Consider the following 19,251-nt stretch of genomic DNA (forward strand, 5'->3'; position numbering starts at 1 on the left):
AAATCAGTTTTCATTGGATTGAATTTCATTTGTCATTCAGCTTGAAATAAACCACCTGTGAGTGATTAAATGGTCCATCATAAGAGAGTGTGCTCACACAGTTGGAGGTCTTCATACACCAGTTGTGATGGGAAGTCAGTGTCGTGTTGGCGAAGTATATATTTACATATTTGCATCAGATACCCCATGGTTAAAAAACCATTAGATGATTATTACTACATTAAAAACTACAACCAGTCTCCTCTCATAACAACATATGAATGCTTTTACATTTCCAGTGATTGTGTGTGAATGAGTAAGATACAGAGTCAATGACAATTTGACAGTCTTTATTCTCCTATTTATCATCACTTTTTACAAAATTCACATGGTTATCATCCAACTTTATAAGAAGTTTCTCTTCCAGTCAGTCCTTTGAGTTCACTGCACTGTGACCACCACAGTGAATCACAGTTATTTCCAAAAAATAAAAACAGCTGCTACAAGCAGCCATTTTTCAAGCCTTGGCTGGATGAAAGTTAACGAAATGTGATGAGAAGCAGAGTTTAACACCTGCTGTTTGAAAGAAAACCTGTGATTCCCACACAGAGGCCACAGAAATTTAGCTTTACCTCTTAAAATATATATATTATAAGACTTTCTTAATTGACCTTTGCAGATTTTTTCCACAAAAATAATTTTAGTTTAAGAAAAACAAAAATGTTGTGATGTTTTGTGTGTATTAAAATTCATGTCTAATGTGTTCTAAATTACTCATCTAAATTTCCTGTGATAACAGTAAAACTGATGATGTGAAACGAGGTGGAGTTTAATGCCTAAAAAGGCCTTCTCATTTATTATTAAGATTCCTCTTTCTGTGCCATCAGGACGAAATGTTTAAAGTCAAGCTTCAATTCCATGCCACAGACTGTAGAGCATTTCTACACACCTCATATCTACCTGCAGTGCTGGTGAAAACCATCGTACAACTATCAGGCAAACAAGCAGCTGTTTCTGGTTCACATGGCTACATTCACACACACTCAGGTTCAGGCTCGGCCATAGTTTTCCGCAAGAAGTGAAAATCTGTGACAACAGGGCCGGAGAGAAAACAGAAAAAAGGCAGGAGTAAAGGCAGAAGACAGGAAGAATAAAGGCTGAAAATAGAGGATGACAACTAAGCAGCACTAAAAGAGAAACTAAGCAGTCTGACAGCTTCTCTGTGCTTCATTAAAGACATAACCCTGGCTAACAGTTAGCTGTTAAAGGAAACATAAAAACAGAAAACAGAAACCTGCCCAAGCAAACATCTAACAGCGGTTAGTTTCATCCAGAAATGCTTCATCTTCCAGCTCAAAGTGACCTGATCAAGTTCAAATGGCATCTTCAGGTGAGGGTGTGTGCTCCTCTGGTGACTGGCTGTGGGGTGGAGAGGGGAGGGGCTGCCGAGGAGGAAGAGGACCCATCATTGAGGGAGGAGGAAGGCCATCTGGAAAAGGATGCCTCATGGGAGGAGCTTGGTGTGGATGAGGAAGGAGAGGTCCACCAGGAGGGAAGCGTGGAGGTAACATCATCCCTGGTGGAGGAGGAGCCCACACTGGAGGAAAAAGGTGGAGAGGAAGAGTGTAACACCAACCATGACAGTGTGTAAAGAGAGAACAAGATCAACAAGAGGCCAGCATAGATGGAAGTGCTCACTAGGTCTGACGGGAAGGCCCCCAGGACCCCTGGGAGGGTAGAAATCTGGAGGTGGTGGTCCAAAGGGAGCTCTGCGTGGAAAGGGACCATCCATTGGGCCCATGGGAGGTCCTGGAGGGGGTGGGCCCCCAATCCTGGGATCAGCATCAGGAGAAGTCCTTCGGTCAGGAGGACCAGGCTGTTGACACAGAATACAGTTAAGACACAAACACATCAAAGCAGTGCTACTACAACCAACAAAAATAAAGACTTTTTTCAACATGTCGTCTCTGACCTCTCTGTGATCCTGTTCACCAGGCCCAAAGCTGTTCTCTCTGAATGAACCATCTGCATGAACATGATGAACATACTGAGGAACTGAACTCTCTGATGTCTGCCATCTCATTTTCTACTGAAGAATGTAAACATATGTTCACCAACATTTGGTTGTTTTTAGAAATTTCAGCGTCTCACCCGCCATGTCTGCAGGGTGGAAGGGTCCTGGGGGTAGACCCCTTGGAGGGAGAGGGCCTGGAGGGAAAGGCCCAGGGGGTAAAGGTCCCATAGCTCCTGGAGGTGGCAGAGGTCTCCTGTAGATTGGACCTCCTGGTTCAGGAAACATATAGCCTGAAACACACAGTAACACTAGTAAACAACACAAAGACACGTGAAGCTGTGTCAGCAGCTCCTGGGAAACCATCACTGAGCATCAGCAGACCAGGTTCCCTGTGATCAAAGTAGCAGAATACTTGAGTCACATGCACGGTCAAAATGCACCTAGCATGCATATACATGCACCTATATGACTTCTACAGATTTGAAGAGCACAGGTGCAACTTATGACCTTACCCATAGCTGTGGGACCTGTACCGTGCTTTATCAGGGACACAAGACCACGATAAGTGTGAGAAGTAACACCTCTGCTTTAGCTTTGTTATGTCAAAGTATTAGTGCACAGATAGAAAATGCCTTTGATGGATGCATCAAGGTGTAGACAGCTCACCATAGAGTCAGGATGATCTGTTTGCTGGAAACACTCTGACGGTTTTAACCCTTGACTACTCACCTCTTTAGTTTCAGTTTAAACAGAGCAAAGTGGTTCTTTAATGATCTGAATATTGAACCTTCTTGTTTTCAGTGGCAGTTGAGGGTGTTCAGGCTGTGACCATCACCATGTCGTTACTGAATCCCCTCTTTACTTTCTCTTTGTCTCCCTCTTTCAAACATACACAATCACACACAAACCTGGAGGTCCCGGGGGCCCAGGAGGCCCAGGAGGTCCAGGTGGGGGGCCCCTGCGATCCCTCTCCCATGAAGGAGAGATTGAGCCGCTGTCTGAATGAGGGCCTCCAGTCCGCTCCATCTCCCCTGGTCCACCTAGGTGATCCATTGGACCTCTTGGCACTGCAGAGGAAAGGATCCAAGGATAGGACCCAAAAGAGGGAGAGAAGGAGGAAAGAAGAAAAACGACAAGGAGAGGAGAGGGGGACAAAGAGGTAACAAAACGAGACGTGCGAGATATCAGAGAGTTACATCAGAACCAGTGAGACAGTAAGAGAGGGACAAAGAGAAAGAGTGAAAGGATAAAATGAATACAAACCTGATCAAAACGTTAAAGACAAATCAGCAAACAGTTCTACACTTTCTACCAACAGCATGCCAGCATACACACCAACCGACAGAGGAGTGACCATGCTACAGCCAGCTGTTAATCTCCCACATGCTGCAAGCATTCAGTCTCACTACTTTAACTTATTTACTGTACGTAAAATAACATTAAGGTTTTGGCTGATGAGGTTTACAAAACCTTGGAGAAACAGGCAACGCTCAGTTTAAAAAGAAAGGATGAGGCTGGTCTGAAATCCCTTAACCTTCAGATAAACTAAATAAACATGACACTAAATCTCTGTACATGCAGATTATGATGCGTGTGCGTGTGTGTGCGTACCTCTAGGAGACAGTCTAGCAGGTGGACCGTCCATCAGTGTTGGTGGAGATAGGAAAGGTCTAGTTTCTGATGCAGGTCTGCCGAGAGGAGACGGCCCATATGGAGACCTTTCAGCTGGAGGGAGAGAATAGTTCAGGTGATACAAAGATACAGGAATCTCTGTTTGGATGTTTTTAGATGATGGTCTTTTAGCCACAGAGCTAAATGCACATTTGATTCTTGCTTGCAAGCTAACCTCTGAAGGGTAGTGGTCTTGCCAAGCTGTCCAAAGCGTAGGGATCTTTGTCCAGGGTGTCAAGTTTGAATTGTGTGTCGGTAAGCCTGTAAGCAAACATAAGATCAAGGTTCAAATAAAATGTCAGGTCCTTGACATGTTATGTAGGGAGTATATAATGTGAAAAAATGATTGAATTAGTAACTTAATTACTTCTTCATACAAGTAATAAGTTAGCAGAGAAAGTAGTAATGACATTAATTTTTTTTTTTAAACTGTAATTCTGCAAAAGAAGTCGCATTTGAGCAGGTTTTGGTCTCTGGCATAATGTTCACGTCTGTTCTTGCCTTTTACACTGCAAAAACTGAAATCTTATCAAGTGTTTTTGTCTTATTTTCAGTAGAAAATTCCTTTGTAGACTCAATATGAGCCAAATTCACATGAACAATCCAGAAAAATGTCTTGTTTAAAGTTATTTAAGGACAAAAATGAGGTCTGAATTGCTTGTAACCAGTACAAAAATCCGCCAATGGAACAAGGGAAAAGTTACTTGTATTAAGACATTGTTCTAGTCTCAAGGAAATTTTCAAGCAATTTTTTCTTGTTCCATTGGCAGATTTTTTAACTGGTTACAAGCGATTCAAACCTCATTTTTGTACTCTGATAACTTGAAACAAGACGTTTTTCTGGATTGATAAGTTGAAAGTGGCTCATATCGAGTATTATAAGACAATTTTTGCTTAAAAAAAAGACAAAAACACTTGATAAGATTTCATTTTTTTTGCAGTGTACATCAATGACGACGTGGTGTCTGTTAAGTTTCATCCTGAAAATGCCAGTTTTAGTCCAACAGATCGCTCGGCACTTGCACACATCAAATTTACTGCTCCTGTCCTGTGTCTGCTAGACCTGCCAACTCTCTGATTTAGGAGGGAGTCTCACACTTGTTAATCCTGTCTGTCACTCCACTCCTGACTTGTAATTTCTCCTGATTAACCCCTTATTTTTAAGTCTGGTCCTGTCATCTCTTATATATTTTTTTTCGAGACAAAACAAGTTGGCTACTTGTGCCTTACATTCAAACATCAAAAAGCATCCACCCCTCTCTCAAGTTGGTTTGATCCAAAGACACTGCAGGAGATCCTCTCTGACTGCAGGTCACACAGACACACACAGGTAGCTGTGTGAGATTTGCTGATGAAAACTTTATTTTAACATCAGCTCTTTGTTAAAATGTGTTAATATTATTTTACTTATCATAGCTTGTGTGTCTGCTGCTTTTCCCCAAATTTTATTTACAGCTGCTTTTCCCCATATTTTATTTACAGCAGGTCAGACACATAGTAACACCCCTCATTTCACTGTTGGTGGTTGTAACAGCGTTATAATGTTTGAAATAATAATTTATTAGATTACCCGTTACTGGAAAAACTAACGCCGTTAGTGGTGCTGTTAGTTTTAATGCTGTTAGTTTTAACACTGTATTTCCCAACACTGAAAATAACATTACACTAAGAAACAGGAAAAACACTGTGGTATTAAAAATGCAGTTTAAATCTTGCATTTCCTAACAAAAAGAGTTTATTTTGACCATCTTTTTTTTACTTTACAAATTTAGCCTTTTAGCATTTATTTGAAGATGGCTGCAGCATTTCGTTCCACGCGTCTTTGGACCTTAATGACTACGCGGCAGTAACAAAATGCACTGTAATGGCTGAAATATCTTTCAGAGGAAATGTGCCTGCATGATTCTGCAATTCTGTACCAAGAAAGGGTCTGAACAAGTGAAAATGACACAGTGATGAACATTTGAATGAACATTTCAAAAACAAAAGATATGATCATCGACTTTCGCAGAGACAGGGACTCTAATCATGAGGCTAGAGTGTTAAACGGTCAGATAGTGGAGAATGTCAACACATACAAATAACTTGGCACTATCATTGAACACAAACTAAACTTTGAGGAAAACTGTGAAGCTGTTTTGACTTTCTGTCTTGTTTCATGGTTTGGAAATGTGCCATTGAAAAACAAAAACTGTTCAAACCAAATCGTGAAATGGTCTTGTAAACTGATAGGAGAGTCTCAGCTTTACCCAGAATCCCTGTATGCCAAACAGCTACAGAGGATTGGTAACTCTATTGTCAGAAATGACTCTCACCCTCTCAATGGAGAGTTTCAGCTGCTTCCATCAGGGCGGAGGTTCATGGTTCCTGCTTGTAAAACCAGACGATATAAAAACAGCTTTAGACCAGCAGCCATCCGTGCTATTAACAAATGAGAGAAATTGCAACTTTACCTCACAAATTTATTTATTCCTTGTACTGTTTCTTTCATATTGTTTTTCTGAATGGCACATAATTATCTTTCAGCTTGGTTTGACACATATTAGGCCTTCTTTTACCCACTGATGTTTTAACTTATCTTGCTTTTTGTCTCAGGGCTGTACTCCTTGTTCTTTTAGCCTAAGCACTGTCGTCACTTTCACTTTGTCTCGTGTTGTTTTGTGTGTCTATAATACGAGAGTACTCACTCACTGTACACTGAATTTACCCAAGGGTACAATAAATATTCTGAATCTGAAAAACTGTATGCTCACTTTTGTCTCAGGAGGGCGTTTTCTCTCCTGATGTCTGAAAGATCTCTCTCTGCTGCTCGGGCGGCCAGCTGGAAAACCAAACCAAGGTAAGTAACATGAATTACCAACTCACAGCATGCCTTGATGTAATATGATACAGCATAATATGAGTAAATAGATCAGTTGAAGTTAAACTGGTACGTTGAATGCGTTTTCTAAATAATTTTGAAGTCAGTATGTCTAACCCAGTTATTGTGCGCCTTCTTCTCGTGTGCAGATATTTGAGTCTGATAAGACTGTTTGGTTTTCTCCAGCTCTTCCTCCATCTCTGCTGCTCGTTGTCTGCATGGACAGAGAAATACAGGTAAGCTGCTTATTTTGACTCTGTGCATGGGCGGATCAGTGATTTTAAAAATGTGCTCAGTAATGGTTTTGTTGAAGCAGCTACCTATAGTTGTTGAGTTCTTCTAAGGCCAAAGCGATGTTTTTGTCTGCTTTGTTTAACCTCTCTTCCTTCTGCATACGATCCTTCTCCTCCACCGTCAGCAGCCTGAGAAAACAAACATAAATCAACATCCTGGAATCAACATCCTGGACGAATAATTATAGCTCAAGCTTCTTGGTACATTCATCCGTCTTTACCTGTGCAGCTTGAGCTCATTATCCTGGTACATTTCTGTCATAATGTGGAGTTTCTGCTGAAGTTTTTGAGCCTGTAAACACAAATAAAAGATGTTATTCTATGCCAAAATGGACATGGGACAATAGATCATGAACTGTAGCTGAGGTCACGTACCTGTTCTGTGAAGTTATCAGTTTCTGACTGCAGAGATAATTTCTCATTCTCCATTTCCTTTATACTCACTAGAAGCAAACAAATAAACCAATCAATCTAAAGTGACACGTAAAGTCTTGAATGTTTAGCATTTACTTATTTCATTAATTCAATTAACAGATTGAATAGACTCCCCAATGACAGCCTCGGTAAAATGAGTTATCATAAAATCAGTTGACTCACCTTGCAGGTCTTCTTTAGCTTTGATTTCATCGTTAAGTTTAGCAAAGGCTCTGTCCTTGTCTTCATCTACTGATTTGAGGTCTGCGTTCAGCTACACATGAAAACAAACACAGTGGATGAGTAAACACACAGAAGTTCAAACTTAGGTTTCATCTGAATAAGTCAAAACTTCACATTTAATACAATCTGATTCAAGTTTCTGCATAAGTGCAGCAACTGTTTGCTTGGTAGAGTTTAAGTTGCACACCTTAGCAGCATAGATAAGTTTCTGGACTTTCTGGAGGTGGCCTTGTGAGTCTGTTTTATCTCCTCTCCCATTTTCTTCTCCTTTCATTGCTGTGCCATTTGACGTCTCTTTTTCTTCTTCCTCTCCTCCCTCTTCCTTCAGGTCTGAATCCCAAGCTTTCATCCTGAGCAGCCGATCTGTCAAAGACTATGGGGATACAAATAATCAGAACCAATCCAATGTATGTTTGACTGACTACTTTTAACTTGAGATGACCTTTTACAGCAGTGTGCGGTCTTATTTTAAAAATTCTTGAGAAAAATCCAATGTTTTAAAAACTAATTACATGTACAACCCATGGTTGAGTATGACACAAAGTGTTCAGCTCATAAACAGTTGTTGTTACCCAGATTCTTTCATCTTTGTTGGCCACATCCTGCAGCATCCCGCTGTGGGAGGCTTCACACCTGCTTATCTCTGCCTCCAACTCGCTGACTCTTTCCGCCCATCCCTCCACCTGCTGCCTCAGCTGCAGAAACGTCAGGACGAGATGCAAAAAAAATATTAGAATAAAATTGAGATCATATTTTTGATCACATTTTGAAAATGTGACATTTCACAATTGAAATTTAGATCACTGTTTGTGTGTGGACAGTGTCATACCTGTGCATTACTGTCCTGTAACAGATTGTTTTCCTCTCCGGCAGTTTCCAGATTCCTCTGCAGTCTCTCACTGTTCATATTGTACACTTTGAGGGTAGTTTGTGCCTAGAGATGAACAGGAAGCATTATTGTGATATGCTACACAATGTGACAGAGCAGAAAAGAAGGAGTAAAGAAAATAAAAATGTGAGGGATGTTATTTTATAATATTTTCATAAAGGGGATCGGCACCTGTTCTTCTTGTGACTGGAGGTCTTTTGTTTCTTCTTCACATGTTTTCATGCTCTCTTCAAGCAACGCTATCTGGATAAATAAAAAAAACAACAACTTTTTTTCAGACTCATGTTCCTTCCTGATTAATACTTGTATTTTATAGTTGGCTAGATTTTTAACAATCTGTGTCTTTCTCTCTTACCCTCCTTTCTTGCTCTTTCCTGTGTTCTCTCTGCTGGTCCACTTGATCCTTCAGTTGTTTAAGATCCCTCTCCAGCTCTTTCTTATCCTGGCCCAACTGCCTGGCTTTGACCTTAGGGGAAGAAAATAAAACGTGTTTAGCAAACTCTCAAAAAAAAATGAGAAAAGGTCAGATCACAGTGCATTATAGATCTTTAGGTTTGAGTATCTATGATTAATACTTTTATCATAAAAATGGAATAGCAGTTGTAGCTAGTTTGGCTGATAGTTTACCCCTGCAGTGTGCCACTTTACTTTTTAATGCTGCTCTTAGGGTTTTATTTTCAGAGTCAACAAAAAGCTGCTTACAGAGAAAAGTAAATAAGTAGTAGAGCCTGGCCAATTAATTGGGCTGGCCGATTAATCGGGCTGATTATAGCCTGTCATCGATTAATCAACATCGCTCCGGAGATTCTGTCGCTCCTGCTCCTGTGTGTTAATTAATATAAGGCTACTACAGGGCTTCTCACTTCATAATGCCATGCAGGATTAACCTGGGCTTATAAATTCACAAGTTATTGTCTTCGTTGAAATCATTTTTGAAAATGTTTCAATGTATTTTGTTGTAATTGTATTTATTGCATGTTTTGAAAGCAGCTACATTGTTACTTAAAATCTGCTTTAGGCCCATGCATTAAATGAAGGATGGAACTTTTCAATAGCTAGTAATAATTTGTGTTCATATACAGTATTCATCCTGTGTATATCAATTAATTTATTATATATCAGCCGATATATTAGATATCAGTCGCTATATCAGATATCTGCTTCTTTTTGCCCCCAGTATCGGTATCGGCATTAGCCCCAAAAATCCCATATCGGTCGGGCTCTAATAAGTAATAAGTAAAGTGGATAAAGAGTAAAACATTCATCTCCTAAGTTTGCAAGACCAAAGATAACTTCATATAAATGAATATCTGTCAGGTGTCCAGAAAGAAGACCCTGACTGAATATCACTGTTCTCTCCCATCATAACTGCTGGATGCATAAATGAGCTGCTCCCAAGCTCTTCATATCGAACTAACTGGTCACAATGATGCGTCAGTACTGGGCCTTTTCCAGTTGCCCACAAGTAGACAAAAAATGATCAGGTGCAGTTTTAAGACTGGTGACAAAAATGTAGGTGAATGCACACATGAAAAAATATCTAATGACTCAAAATATGAAAAGTTTGGTGTAGTGTGACGTCAATTACAAGCACTTGTACTCTATTTTTTTCTGCCTTACCTCCAATTGTTCTGTCTTCTGAGTTTGAGCCAAAATACCCCGATCTGTCAGCGAGGTCTCCAGGTCATCGTACTGCAAATGACAGATAACAGAAAATATTAATCTGTGAGTGGATAAAAACCACCAGGGTTTAAATGGTGTTCATCACAAATTAGACACAAATCAAAACATAATACGCAAATCTGGCTGCAGCTCAATGTTTTTTTTTTTTTTATAACAGATGTCTTTAAGCAGCCATCAAGACAATTAGCACACAAACCAACCTCTTGTTGACATTTGCTGAGAGTCTCAAGGACTTTACATTTCTCGTCCAGTAGCTGTGCAACCTGCCCCGCCATCCACCGCTCTTTACCTGAAAACAGAGAATAACACACTTAAAAACATTTCTGTTACAAAGGGTTCATAACAGTAATATTATTATCATCAAAGGTTATTAACAACATATGAGGGAATATCCAGCAAGAACTTACTGCAATATAATCTGCTTTTCACCTGCAAGGAAATAAAATATCGATGACAAGTGAGTTAAAGCACGATCAGTTGTTAATCCATCAGATTACAAAGACAAAAATGTGATCTCTGGTATTAGTACTGTTTTGAGAAAAGATTATTTTAAAGTAACATATTATAAACATTAAAATATTTCCGGTGTTGACTCAGATATTGACATTAGGCTTCATATCACTGTGTTTATATGAAATACTCACAGAGCTGTAGCATCTACAGGTGAACATCAGCATTATAACCAGCCCCAACAGGCTGGAGAAGATGACTGGTTCCCATGGCACCCCGTACAGGTCTGGTCCAGGCCTGATGTCATCGGGCAACGCTGATACAACCTAAACAAAGTGAGGATAGCTTTCAAATCAACAGGAGGTTTTACTGATTATCTTATAGGACAGTTGCATGGGTTATTAGGCTTCAGAGTGAAAAGTGGATTGTCAATAATAGAAAACTCAATATTTTAATTATTGTTTGCCATTGGCTGAGCTTGTTGACACAGCTCAGCTGCAAACAAGTCCCTATGCAAGCAACAGAAAGCTTTGGGACCTTGAAAGCTTTTAAATACAGATATAGCTTAACCAATTTAACATGAGTGATTTTTCCATGTAGCCCAGCGGACACTGTGGCAACACAACAGCTGTTTCTTGAGCAAGCTGGGTTCCACTTCTTACTTTGCCATAGTGAAGAACAAAAGCCTCTGACCTTTTCCATCTGCTTTGAAATTCGTAATATTTACAGCAAAGATGAACTATTTAGAAATGTGATAGTAAGCTGGCATTTATAGTACTTAGCTTTGAGTAGTACTAATTACCAGTTAACTACTCAATTATTACAGGCACAAGATGTGAATAGATAAATTATCCGTTTGTCTGCCTGAAGTACACTTGACAAACACCGTTTTAATTCAGATAAAAAGACAGGAAACTGCAGGAGAGCACAAACCTTGATCATGCCCCTATCAATTAGCTGGCTGAATGTTAGCTAAGTGTAAGCAACCAAATTATACAGCAACAAAACTTTCAGCAGCCTTGACAGTTGGTTGAGAGCACTGGCAGAACTCCTATGTAAACAAACAATGGTTGTAAAGAATAAAAAATAGACTTAGTAGTAATACTGAGCACCTCTTACGAGTCCGCTAGGTTATGTCAGCTGTGACTGCTAGTTAGGAAATGCTAACGAAACCTGCCACATAACCTACATCCTTCACTTTCTCCACAGCGATGCTGTAGTAAGCTTCTGCCGTCGTCTGAAAGTCGGCCGCTTTGCTGGCCAACTGGTCACTTGCCGTGCTGTCCTCCATGTCTTTATTACTTCATTTGGTCGTTAATGAACCGGTAACACTCATTTAAACAGCATAAGGAGAAGAAACTGAAGCCATCAACCGGGTTTGCGGCGGTTTCACATCCCTATTCACAACAACGACGCTTGGGTTGGGCGACGTCAACTGCACGTCGCGGGGGGGACTAAACGCTGGACTTTTGCACAGCCCCTGTTTTAAAGATTCCTATGGAGTCTATTTATTAGTCAATGTAATAATACAAACACAGTAATATTATTTTAATATTTTTTTGATTGTATGCATTGATTTTAGCCTCCGCAAAATTGTAGCAGTATTAGCACACACCCTCCTGTTTGAATGGTTCACTCTCAACGTCACCAATTGTAAAATGCCACACTGGCACAACGGAGGAGTTTCAAAGAGACATCACAACAAATGAAACAGGTGTATTAAGACTATCTGACGTATCAAAGAGCAGTCATTCTTAGAAAATACGCTGACTCATACCTCGCGTATTTCGGGCGAGTTTTAACCACGTGCCACGTGTTAAGTTACGGCTGTATGCTAATAACATGCTGGTCTAAGTAGGGCACAGGTAAAGACTTCACTTTGACAGATTTATGTCTTTATTCAAAAAAGTTACTCACCGAACCTCCCTTTTGTCCATCCATTTGAAACTAGTGAATCACTACAATCCTCAGACATTTATAACAATTTTCCTTTAAAGTAGTGTGATAGCCAGCTGGCTCTGACCGTGTGTGTCATGTAATAGAGCCAGCAGCACTAGGGAATGTGAGTGATGGTGGCGGGGGCTAAGCTTGTTTGACAGCTGAGGGGCAGGCAAAGCTGAATGCTTGGTGAGAAGTAGATCAGTCCAGTCACTCCAGTGTCTTAAAGAACTGGTGACACTGTTGGATGAACATGTGAAGACCAAGACAGGCCAAAAGCATGCAGTCTAGTTTAAAATACTTATTCAATGTAGATAGGCCAGTGTTTAGGTCATGAACTGTAAAAGTTAATTCTTCCATACAGTCTCTGCAGCTTATTATTTGTATGATGAAGCCCTCACAGACACACACCTGTTATATTTCTACCTATGCTGCTGCAGCTGGGAAGCTGAATGATGCAGATTGAAGAAATATCAATGTAGTAGTTTTTTTAATCCCATTTAGACATAGTGCCAAAAGTTATCGATCCTATCACTGAGTAATAGTCAAACCTCATTTAGCCTTTACTGGGTTAAAAACTACTCTTAACTCTTACCTGTACAGTCAGCCACACAAGGAGCTCCCTTGCTGCATGAACATGAATACTTGATTCCTCTGCCGTTGTATAAACAAAGTCCAGGATTTGCTGCGGTAGCCCTGGAGTTAGAATAGCAAACAAAAGAAATTGTGAATGAAATATTTCATACATTTCTCTTTTTTGATTGAAAATGATCCGAATTTTTTCTTTTTATTAAATTTAAACACAGGCAGGTTGTTGCAGTCGTCCCTTCGTTCTAATAATCTTTAATCCCTCATGATTGGCCAACGTCTGAGTCATCCATACCTTCCAGCGCCTGTGATGGTTGTGGCTGAAAGTTATCCTTGGTGACACTTTGTTTATCTGTATCTCCTCTCAGTTTTCCTTCATTTCCTTCATCCAGCCCCATCCATTCATCTTTTGGTGTGTTGTTTTCCATGCCCAGTGAGGAATCCACCTTATGAGACTCTCCTTCAGCAGCCATCTCTTTATCTTTACTGGGAGTTAAGCAGGAGTCACCCACACAGCTGCTCTCAGCTGTATTTAACAGAAAAAACAACAAAACATGCACTCTGGCAAACTGATTCAAACTGAAAATCAAATTATGACACAAACTCCAAACATCAATCATTTCAGCTATTCTCTTTTGTAGCCAGGAATACCTTGATGGTTTGTGTAACTGCTGTCTGGTTTTCCTGTGCTGAAAGTCTCTCGCACTTTAGCGAGCAGCATTTCTAGCTTCTGGAGAGCGATGAGCATCTTGGTCTTGTTTTTGTCCTCCTGCGGGGCATCTGACAGCTTCACATGCGGAGTTGTCAGCATCTCTCTGTGATGATGCAGGAGTATTTCCACATCTGACAGTATAGATTCATTAGTGTCAGGATCCCCAGTCATTGTTTCTTGACTTTCTAAACTGTCATCCAAGAACTGCAGCTTGTGGCGCCCGAACAGGTCCCCCAGCATCACTGTGTCATCTGTGCTTAAGAAGGTGTGGAGGTTCTTGTATTGTTTGGAGAAAGTTTTGGTGTGGAGGGGACTCTCTCTGTTCAGGGACGCAGCAGTGGGATAAGGTTCGGGGGTCTGGGGTGGAGACAGAGATGGGTGTAGCTGCTGCTCTGACAAAGGGACTGGAGTGTCTGAGTGTACGTTTGGTTGTTGTTTAGGAGTCATAGAAGTTTGCACACCAGGTGTTTCTTGTGTATTAGAATCCAAACTTTCAGGAGACACGGTGGATTCTTCTGTTTCTGTGGCAGGTGTTTGGCCAAAAAAGTTGAAGGTGTTTTTGAAAAGGCCGAATGCACTACCACCTTCAGTTTTGGTTTCCTCATTATCAGGACTCTGGGGTGGCAGTGATGAAGCAGCTGAGTGTTGTGGAAGAGTTTGGTCAGACACCACAGCCTGACTTTCAAAGATTTCGTTCGTAAAAACTTCACCCTCTGTCGTGATCTCAGTCCTGCTTGTATTTTGATAACTCATCGTCATCAGATCAGCTTCCTCATTCACTCTTTCATCAGCATGCTTCATGTTTAACTCCCCCTCTTCCCATATATAACCATTTGTCTGCTCTGTTTTCTCCTCAGTGAAAATCTCTTTGCTTCTATTTTCAACACCAGCTTCATCTCCCTGGTAGTTCTCTTTGTCATCAACAAGCTTAGTGGTTTTTACCTGATTGTTTCCTTCGACTTCAGATGCCTGGCCGGGTGAGACTTCCCTAGGAAGTCCACCTTGGATGTCTTCAGCTAAAAGTGGCTGATCATTGTTTGTGTATACACTTTCTTCAACTCCCACAGCTTCATAAATTTCGTTAGCTTGGACACTTTTGGCGTCTTCTTTCTCTTCGTTTCTCTCATCAGTCTCAGCATCATCATGCCTAACTACTTCCTTAACGCTCTCATCCTGTGTTTTAACGTCATCCCTCTTGTTTTCAGATAATACAGTCTGACTTCCTTCCAACATATCAGATACTAAATGTAGCTTTTCTGTCTCAAATATTGCCTCTTCTGCTGACCCCTCCTCCTCTCTGTCTTTTGTATCTTCACTGTCTCTCCTCTCCACCTCAGCTTTCTCCTCAACATCCTCTCTCTCATCTATCTGCTCTGTTTCTTTGTTTCCTCCTATCTGGACGTTTTCAAGCTGATCTTGTTTCTCCATCTCTGTGTTTTCTGACTCCGGCCTGTCATTGCTTTCCACTTCTTGTTCAACATTCAGTGATGGAATTTGATCATTCTTGTCTTTTTCATCCTCTTCCTTCAGCTTCTTGATCTCAACGTGTTTGTCTTCTTCTAACTCTTCTACCTCCACCTGCTTTACTTCCTCTTCTCCTCCAACATGCTGTTCTTCCTCCACTTTGCTCAGCTCCACTTCTTCCTCCGACTTCCCCAAGTCTTGTGTCGTTTCCTCCTTTGACTCCTCTGTCTCTAAAGGTTTTTGGTCCCCTACTATCACCGTTTCCTCCTCCTTTAACTCTTCTAACTCTAACAGTTCCCTCTTCTCTGTTATCTCATTCTCTGTTTTCTGCTTCTTCTCTTCCTCCACCTCCCTCACTTCATTCTGCTCTTCCTCCTCCACTTCCTGCTGCTTTTCTTGTGACTCTATCTCTGTCATCTTCAACAGTTTCTCCTCTGCTTTTAAGTCTTCCATCTCCTTCTCGTCCTCTTCAGTCCCTGACTCTTCGTCCTCCTCAGTCTCTAAGTCGGAGTGTACAGTTGAGGTACCAAGGTTGTTTTCTGCGTCTCTTTCAGAGTTTTTAACAGCTTTTCTTTGCTCGTGTGCATCTTCATCACTTTGGTTCGCCCTCTCTTGCTCTTCTGATGACACAGAGTCCTGATGTGCATTGTTTTCTAACTGTGAAAAAGTCTCAGGCTCACTGGAGTCTGGATCTTGAGTCTCTGCGCTGATTTTTCCTGCAGATATCTGACTCTGTTCTGCTAACCCATCAGTCTCAGACTCAGATTTTTCTCTCTGAAGTGAGTCTGTCTCTTGGTTACGCATATCCCCTTCATGACTATCACCGTCACCATCATGAGTCTGACTCTGGAGCTTGGCACTTTCCTGGACCAGGCTCTCTGATATGTTATTCTCACCAGTAACAGAACGTCTTTCTGAGTCTGAAACAAAATCTAAAGAACTGAGATCAGACAGGTTTTTGGTGTCCGGATGTTTTATGGTATCCTGATCAGACTCATCATTGTCGTCATCATCACCCTCATTTTCGATTGCTTGTGATGTCAGATTATCTTTACCCTCTAAATCTGCTGTTCCTAAATCAGGTTCTTCTTTCTTTTTCTCTTCATCATCTAAAATATTTTCTTTATCCACTTCTCTATCCTCAGTTTGAACAAAGTTATCAGGTTGTAAAAACATTCCCTCTCCAGCCTCGGCTGACTCTTCTCTACTCTCTGAAGCACCTTCATCAGCACTCTCACTAATCACTGGCTCTGCAGTGTTGGGCACTGTCTCTGCCTCTGCTGGGATATTTTCATCATCAAGAATCACCTCCACATTTGATTCCTCATTTGTTTTTATAATTAAATCATCTGTTTGTGCAGGTTGTGACTGATCAGCAGCTACACTCTCTGTTCCTGTCTGCTCATCAACTGTTTTATCAGCGTCTGTCTCCTGGAAACCACTTTCTGTGCTCTCTTCACTTGTGTCCTTATTGAAGCCAAAAATGGTTCCCACCCCCATATCGTACCAAGAACCAGACTCCTCCTCTTTGACTGTCTCCTCTGCTTTTCTTTCAGTTGTCTCTGCCTCCTGATTGCTCTGTCCAAAACCCAGAGTGCTTGATAATCCATTTCCAAGCCAACCCAGTGTTCCAGTTTCCTCCTTGTGTACTTGGCTGCCCTCGAGATCCAAAGACATCCTTCGACTCCTGAATGTCTCTGTTGGTTCCTGCTCTTCCTCCTCTTCTTTAACATCTTCTTTGTCTGCTGGATTTTCAGTTTTTTCCTCTCCTCCAAATCCAAGCCATCCAGTCATGGATGAAGAGAAGGATTCAGCCTCTTCTTCTTTACTTCTCTCCACGCCATCATCTCCACCCTCTCCCATCCCCAGCCATCCCGTCAGAGAAGCAGCTAAAGAAGAAGCTTCAGCCTGAGTCTCTCCTCCCTCATCTTTTTTCTCTGCTTCAGCCACGTTTGCAGACTCTTCCTCTGTAGCCAGACCTAACCATCCTGTCACTGTAGAACCCAGCCAAGGAGAGGATGCAGACCCACCTTGTTCCTCTGAAGATGCAGGATCCTGTTGTGCTTCCTCCTGAGTCCCAGCAGCATCATCATCAGCATTTGAGTTTTTGTTCGGCTCTTCCTGTGCGGCATCAGCTGAACCTTGAGGTCCTGTTGAGACGACTTCTGGTGTTGATGGACTTTCAGTGTTTTTATCATCTACATAAGGGGCAGTTTCTTTTGTTTCTGGCTCCTGGTTTTGGACTCCATTATCATCCTCGTCTTCATCACTGTCTAGATGGCTGGAGTCAATAGGATAACCATGCTCGTCCATACAGAAGAAATCAGATTTCTGGATGACGCAAGAAATAAAGGCACTCAAGTTAAAAGGCTGCTGTCTTTTCTGAACTAATTCACAGACAATCAGCTGATGTGATACATATTCTGTTGTGTTTGAGGCCTCTAAGCTGAAAAGAAACTTCAGTTAGGGCCTGTTTACCTGTGTCTCTAAAACTCTGTTCACAGTTGCATAAAGATGCTCCTCTCGCACAGCATCCTTTGGGAAGTAACCAAACTGTTTGTCAATCTGAAAGAAAGAGGGAAGAAGGCAGCAGGTTTAGTTCTGTAGAGCCACAGCACTGCAGAAGAAAAGAAGAAATCAAATAGAGACACACACAGATGGCACATGGTTTGATTTCACTTTTAATGATTGCAAAGGTTGTTATGATGCTGTTTAAAGAGGAGTATTATGCTGTCCCACACTCTAAGCATTTATATAAAGTAACAATGAGGAATGTCCACCACTAACTGTGTACAGATTTACAAACCGCCTTCTATTCATATGTTGCAGAAAATTCCTGAATCTGTCTGTAAACTACTCAAAATGGTTTGTTGAAAACAAGACAACAACAACAACAACAACAACAACAACAACAAAAACATTAAATCTACATGACACTAAAATGATGAGGTCATCACATAAGAATACCATAACTGGTCTGATCTTCTAACACCCCTGGTTGGAGTGGTAGGCTGCAAACCCTAAGGTCAGCCTATATCTTTGCCCCAACAACTGGCCAATCAGAGGGAAGGGGGCTGATCGAGCAGGGAAACATGCTTTTTTTAAATATGTAAATCATGTAAAGCTACTACAGGGGTAAAAGAAGGACAATAGTATGACATCTAAAAGTAAAATAATACCCACTGTACCCCCTCTTTAAGTCAAATTTAATACAATACAATCCAGTCTTTGTATGTTGTATAGTCAAGTAGGAGTGAGGTACAATGACATCAATTTAGTCTTCGGGCAAGGTCAACATTATTTGGATAATTATTCCAGGAGAAGAAATTATCCTACTCAGCAGAACTTTTTCTTTATATTACTTTATTAAATGTTAAGGTATAAAATAAAAAAAAATTGTCAGTATTAAGTAAACTGAAGTGTACCAAGGAAATCTGAGTTCATCAGGGACAGTCAGTGTTTCAACCCAGCTGATCTATCTGTATGGTAATCAGGACTATCCTCTTTCACCTAGAACCTTACACGACAAACCCTTTTCTCTGGGTGAGACCACTTACTGTTACAGGTTAAGACAAAAAGGTGAGAAAAGAGACATAAACATGAAACATTAGACTTACAGTGCCTGCCCAGAGGTCCTCCCTCTTTCCGGTCAGTTTATGGTAAACAAAGATGGTGTCACCTCGCCTGAAGTTAAGGTAACGACAGTCTTTACCCTGGTGATCCCTGATGGCCTGTACTCTGCTCATCAAGCCTACAGACAGACAAACACAAATGAAAAAAGAAAAAAAGAAAGATTAACATCATCAAAAACAGTGTGTACCATCAAACTCAGTTTGAGTAGCTTAGCACTTACTCTCACACTCTGAATCTCCACAGATTTTATAGTCAGACAACAATCCTGAACATAAATGAGGCAAAAGAACAGCAACTATGCCCACACTCCATAGGAATCTGTAGGCTTGTGAATCAGCCATGTTGGAAGTTTTTCAGGAGTGTGTCAAGAGAAAATGTCCATAATTAAAGAAAATATCTCCAGTTAGTCGTGCTGGCGAG

General features: G+C 41.0%; 1 protein-coding gene across 1 annotated transcript; it reads right to left on the reverse strand.

Annotated features, from left to right (window-relative positions):
- Positions 1-326: 326 nt before the first annotated feature.
- On the reverse strand, positions 327-19,172 carry mia2 (MIA SH3 domain ER export factor 2). Its single transcript, XM_074692403.1, has 28 exons — positions 19,052-19,172; positions 18,816-18,949; positions 17,677-17,763; positions 13,674-17,529; positions 13,318-13,548; positions 13,030-13,130; positions 10,691-10,822; positions 10,454-10,475; positions 10,247-10,335; positions 9,984-10,055; positions 8,719-8,829; positions 8,535-8,606; positions 8,304-8,408; positions 8,047-8,169; positions 7,662-7,847; positions 7,415-7,505; positions 7,193-7,260; positions 7,039-7,109; positions 6,845-6,946; positions 6,642-6,738; positions 6,418-6,485; positions 3,840-3,925; positions 3,605-3,718; positions 2,902-3,060; positions 2,131-2,283; positions 1,952-2,004; positions 1,678-1,855; positions 327-1,576 (listed from the first exon to the last, which is right to left on the reverse strand). Exons 1-28 carry the CDS (start codon positions 19,170-19,172, stop codon positions 1,353-1,355), a joined length of 6,906 nt encoding a protein of 2,301 aa, XP_074548504.1. The 3' UTR covers positions 327-1,352.
- Positions 19,173-19,251: the final 79 nt, after the last annotated feature.

The sequence above is a fragment of the Halichoeres trimaculatus genome, unplaced genomic scaffold (assembly GCF_033239565.1).
Source record: "Halichoeres trimaculatus isolate MK-OKI-2021-1 unplaced genomic scaffold, fHalTri1.1 fHalTri1_scaffold_17, whole genome shotgun sequence".
In the NCBI taxonomy this organism is placed as follows: domain Eukaryota; kingdom Metazoa; phylum Chordata; class Actinopteri; order Labriformes; family Labridae; genus Halichoeres; species Halichoeres trimaculatus.

Excerpts from the sequence above, each read along its gene's own strand:
- mia2 (XM_074692403.1), bottom strand. The coding sequence starts at position 19,172 with ATGGCTGATTCACAAGCCTACAGATTCCTATGGAGTGTGGGCATAGTT. Across the intron at positions 18,950-19,051 it reads TGGAGATTCAGAGTGTGAGA|GCTTGATGAGCAGAGTACAG; the intron begins GTAAGTGCTAAG and ends GTCTGTCTGTAG. Across the intron at positions 3,719-3,839 it reads AAGACCACTACCCTTCAGAG|CTGAAAGGTCTCCATATGGG; the intron begins GTTAGCTTGCAA and ends CTCTCCCTCCAG.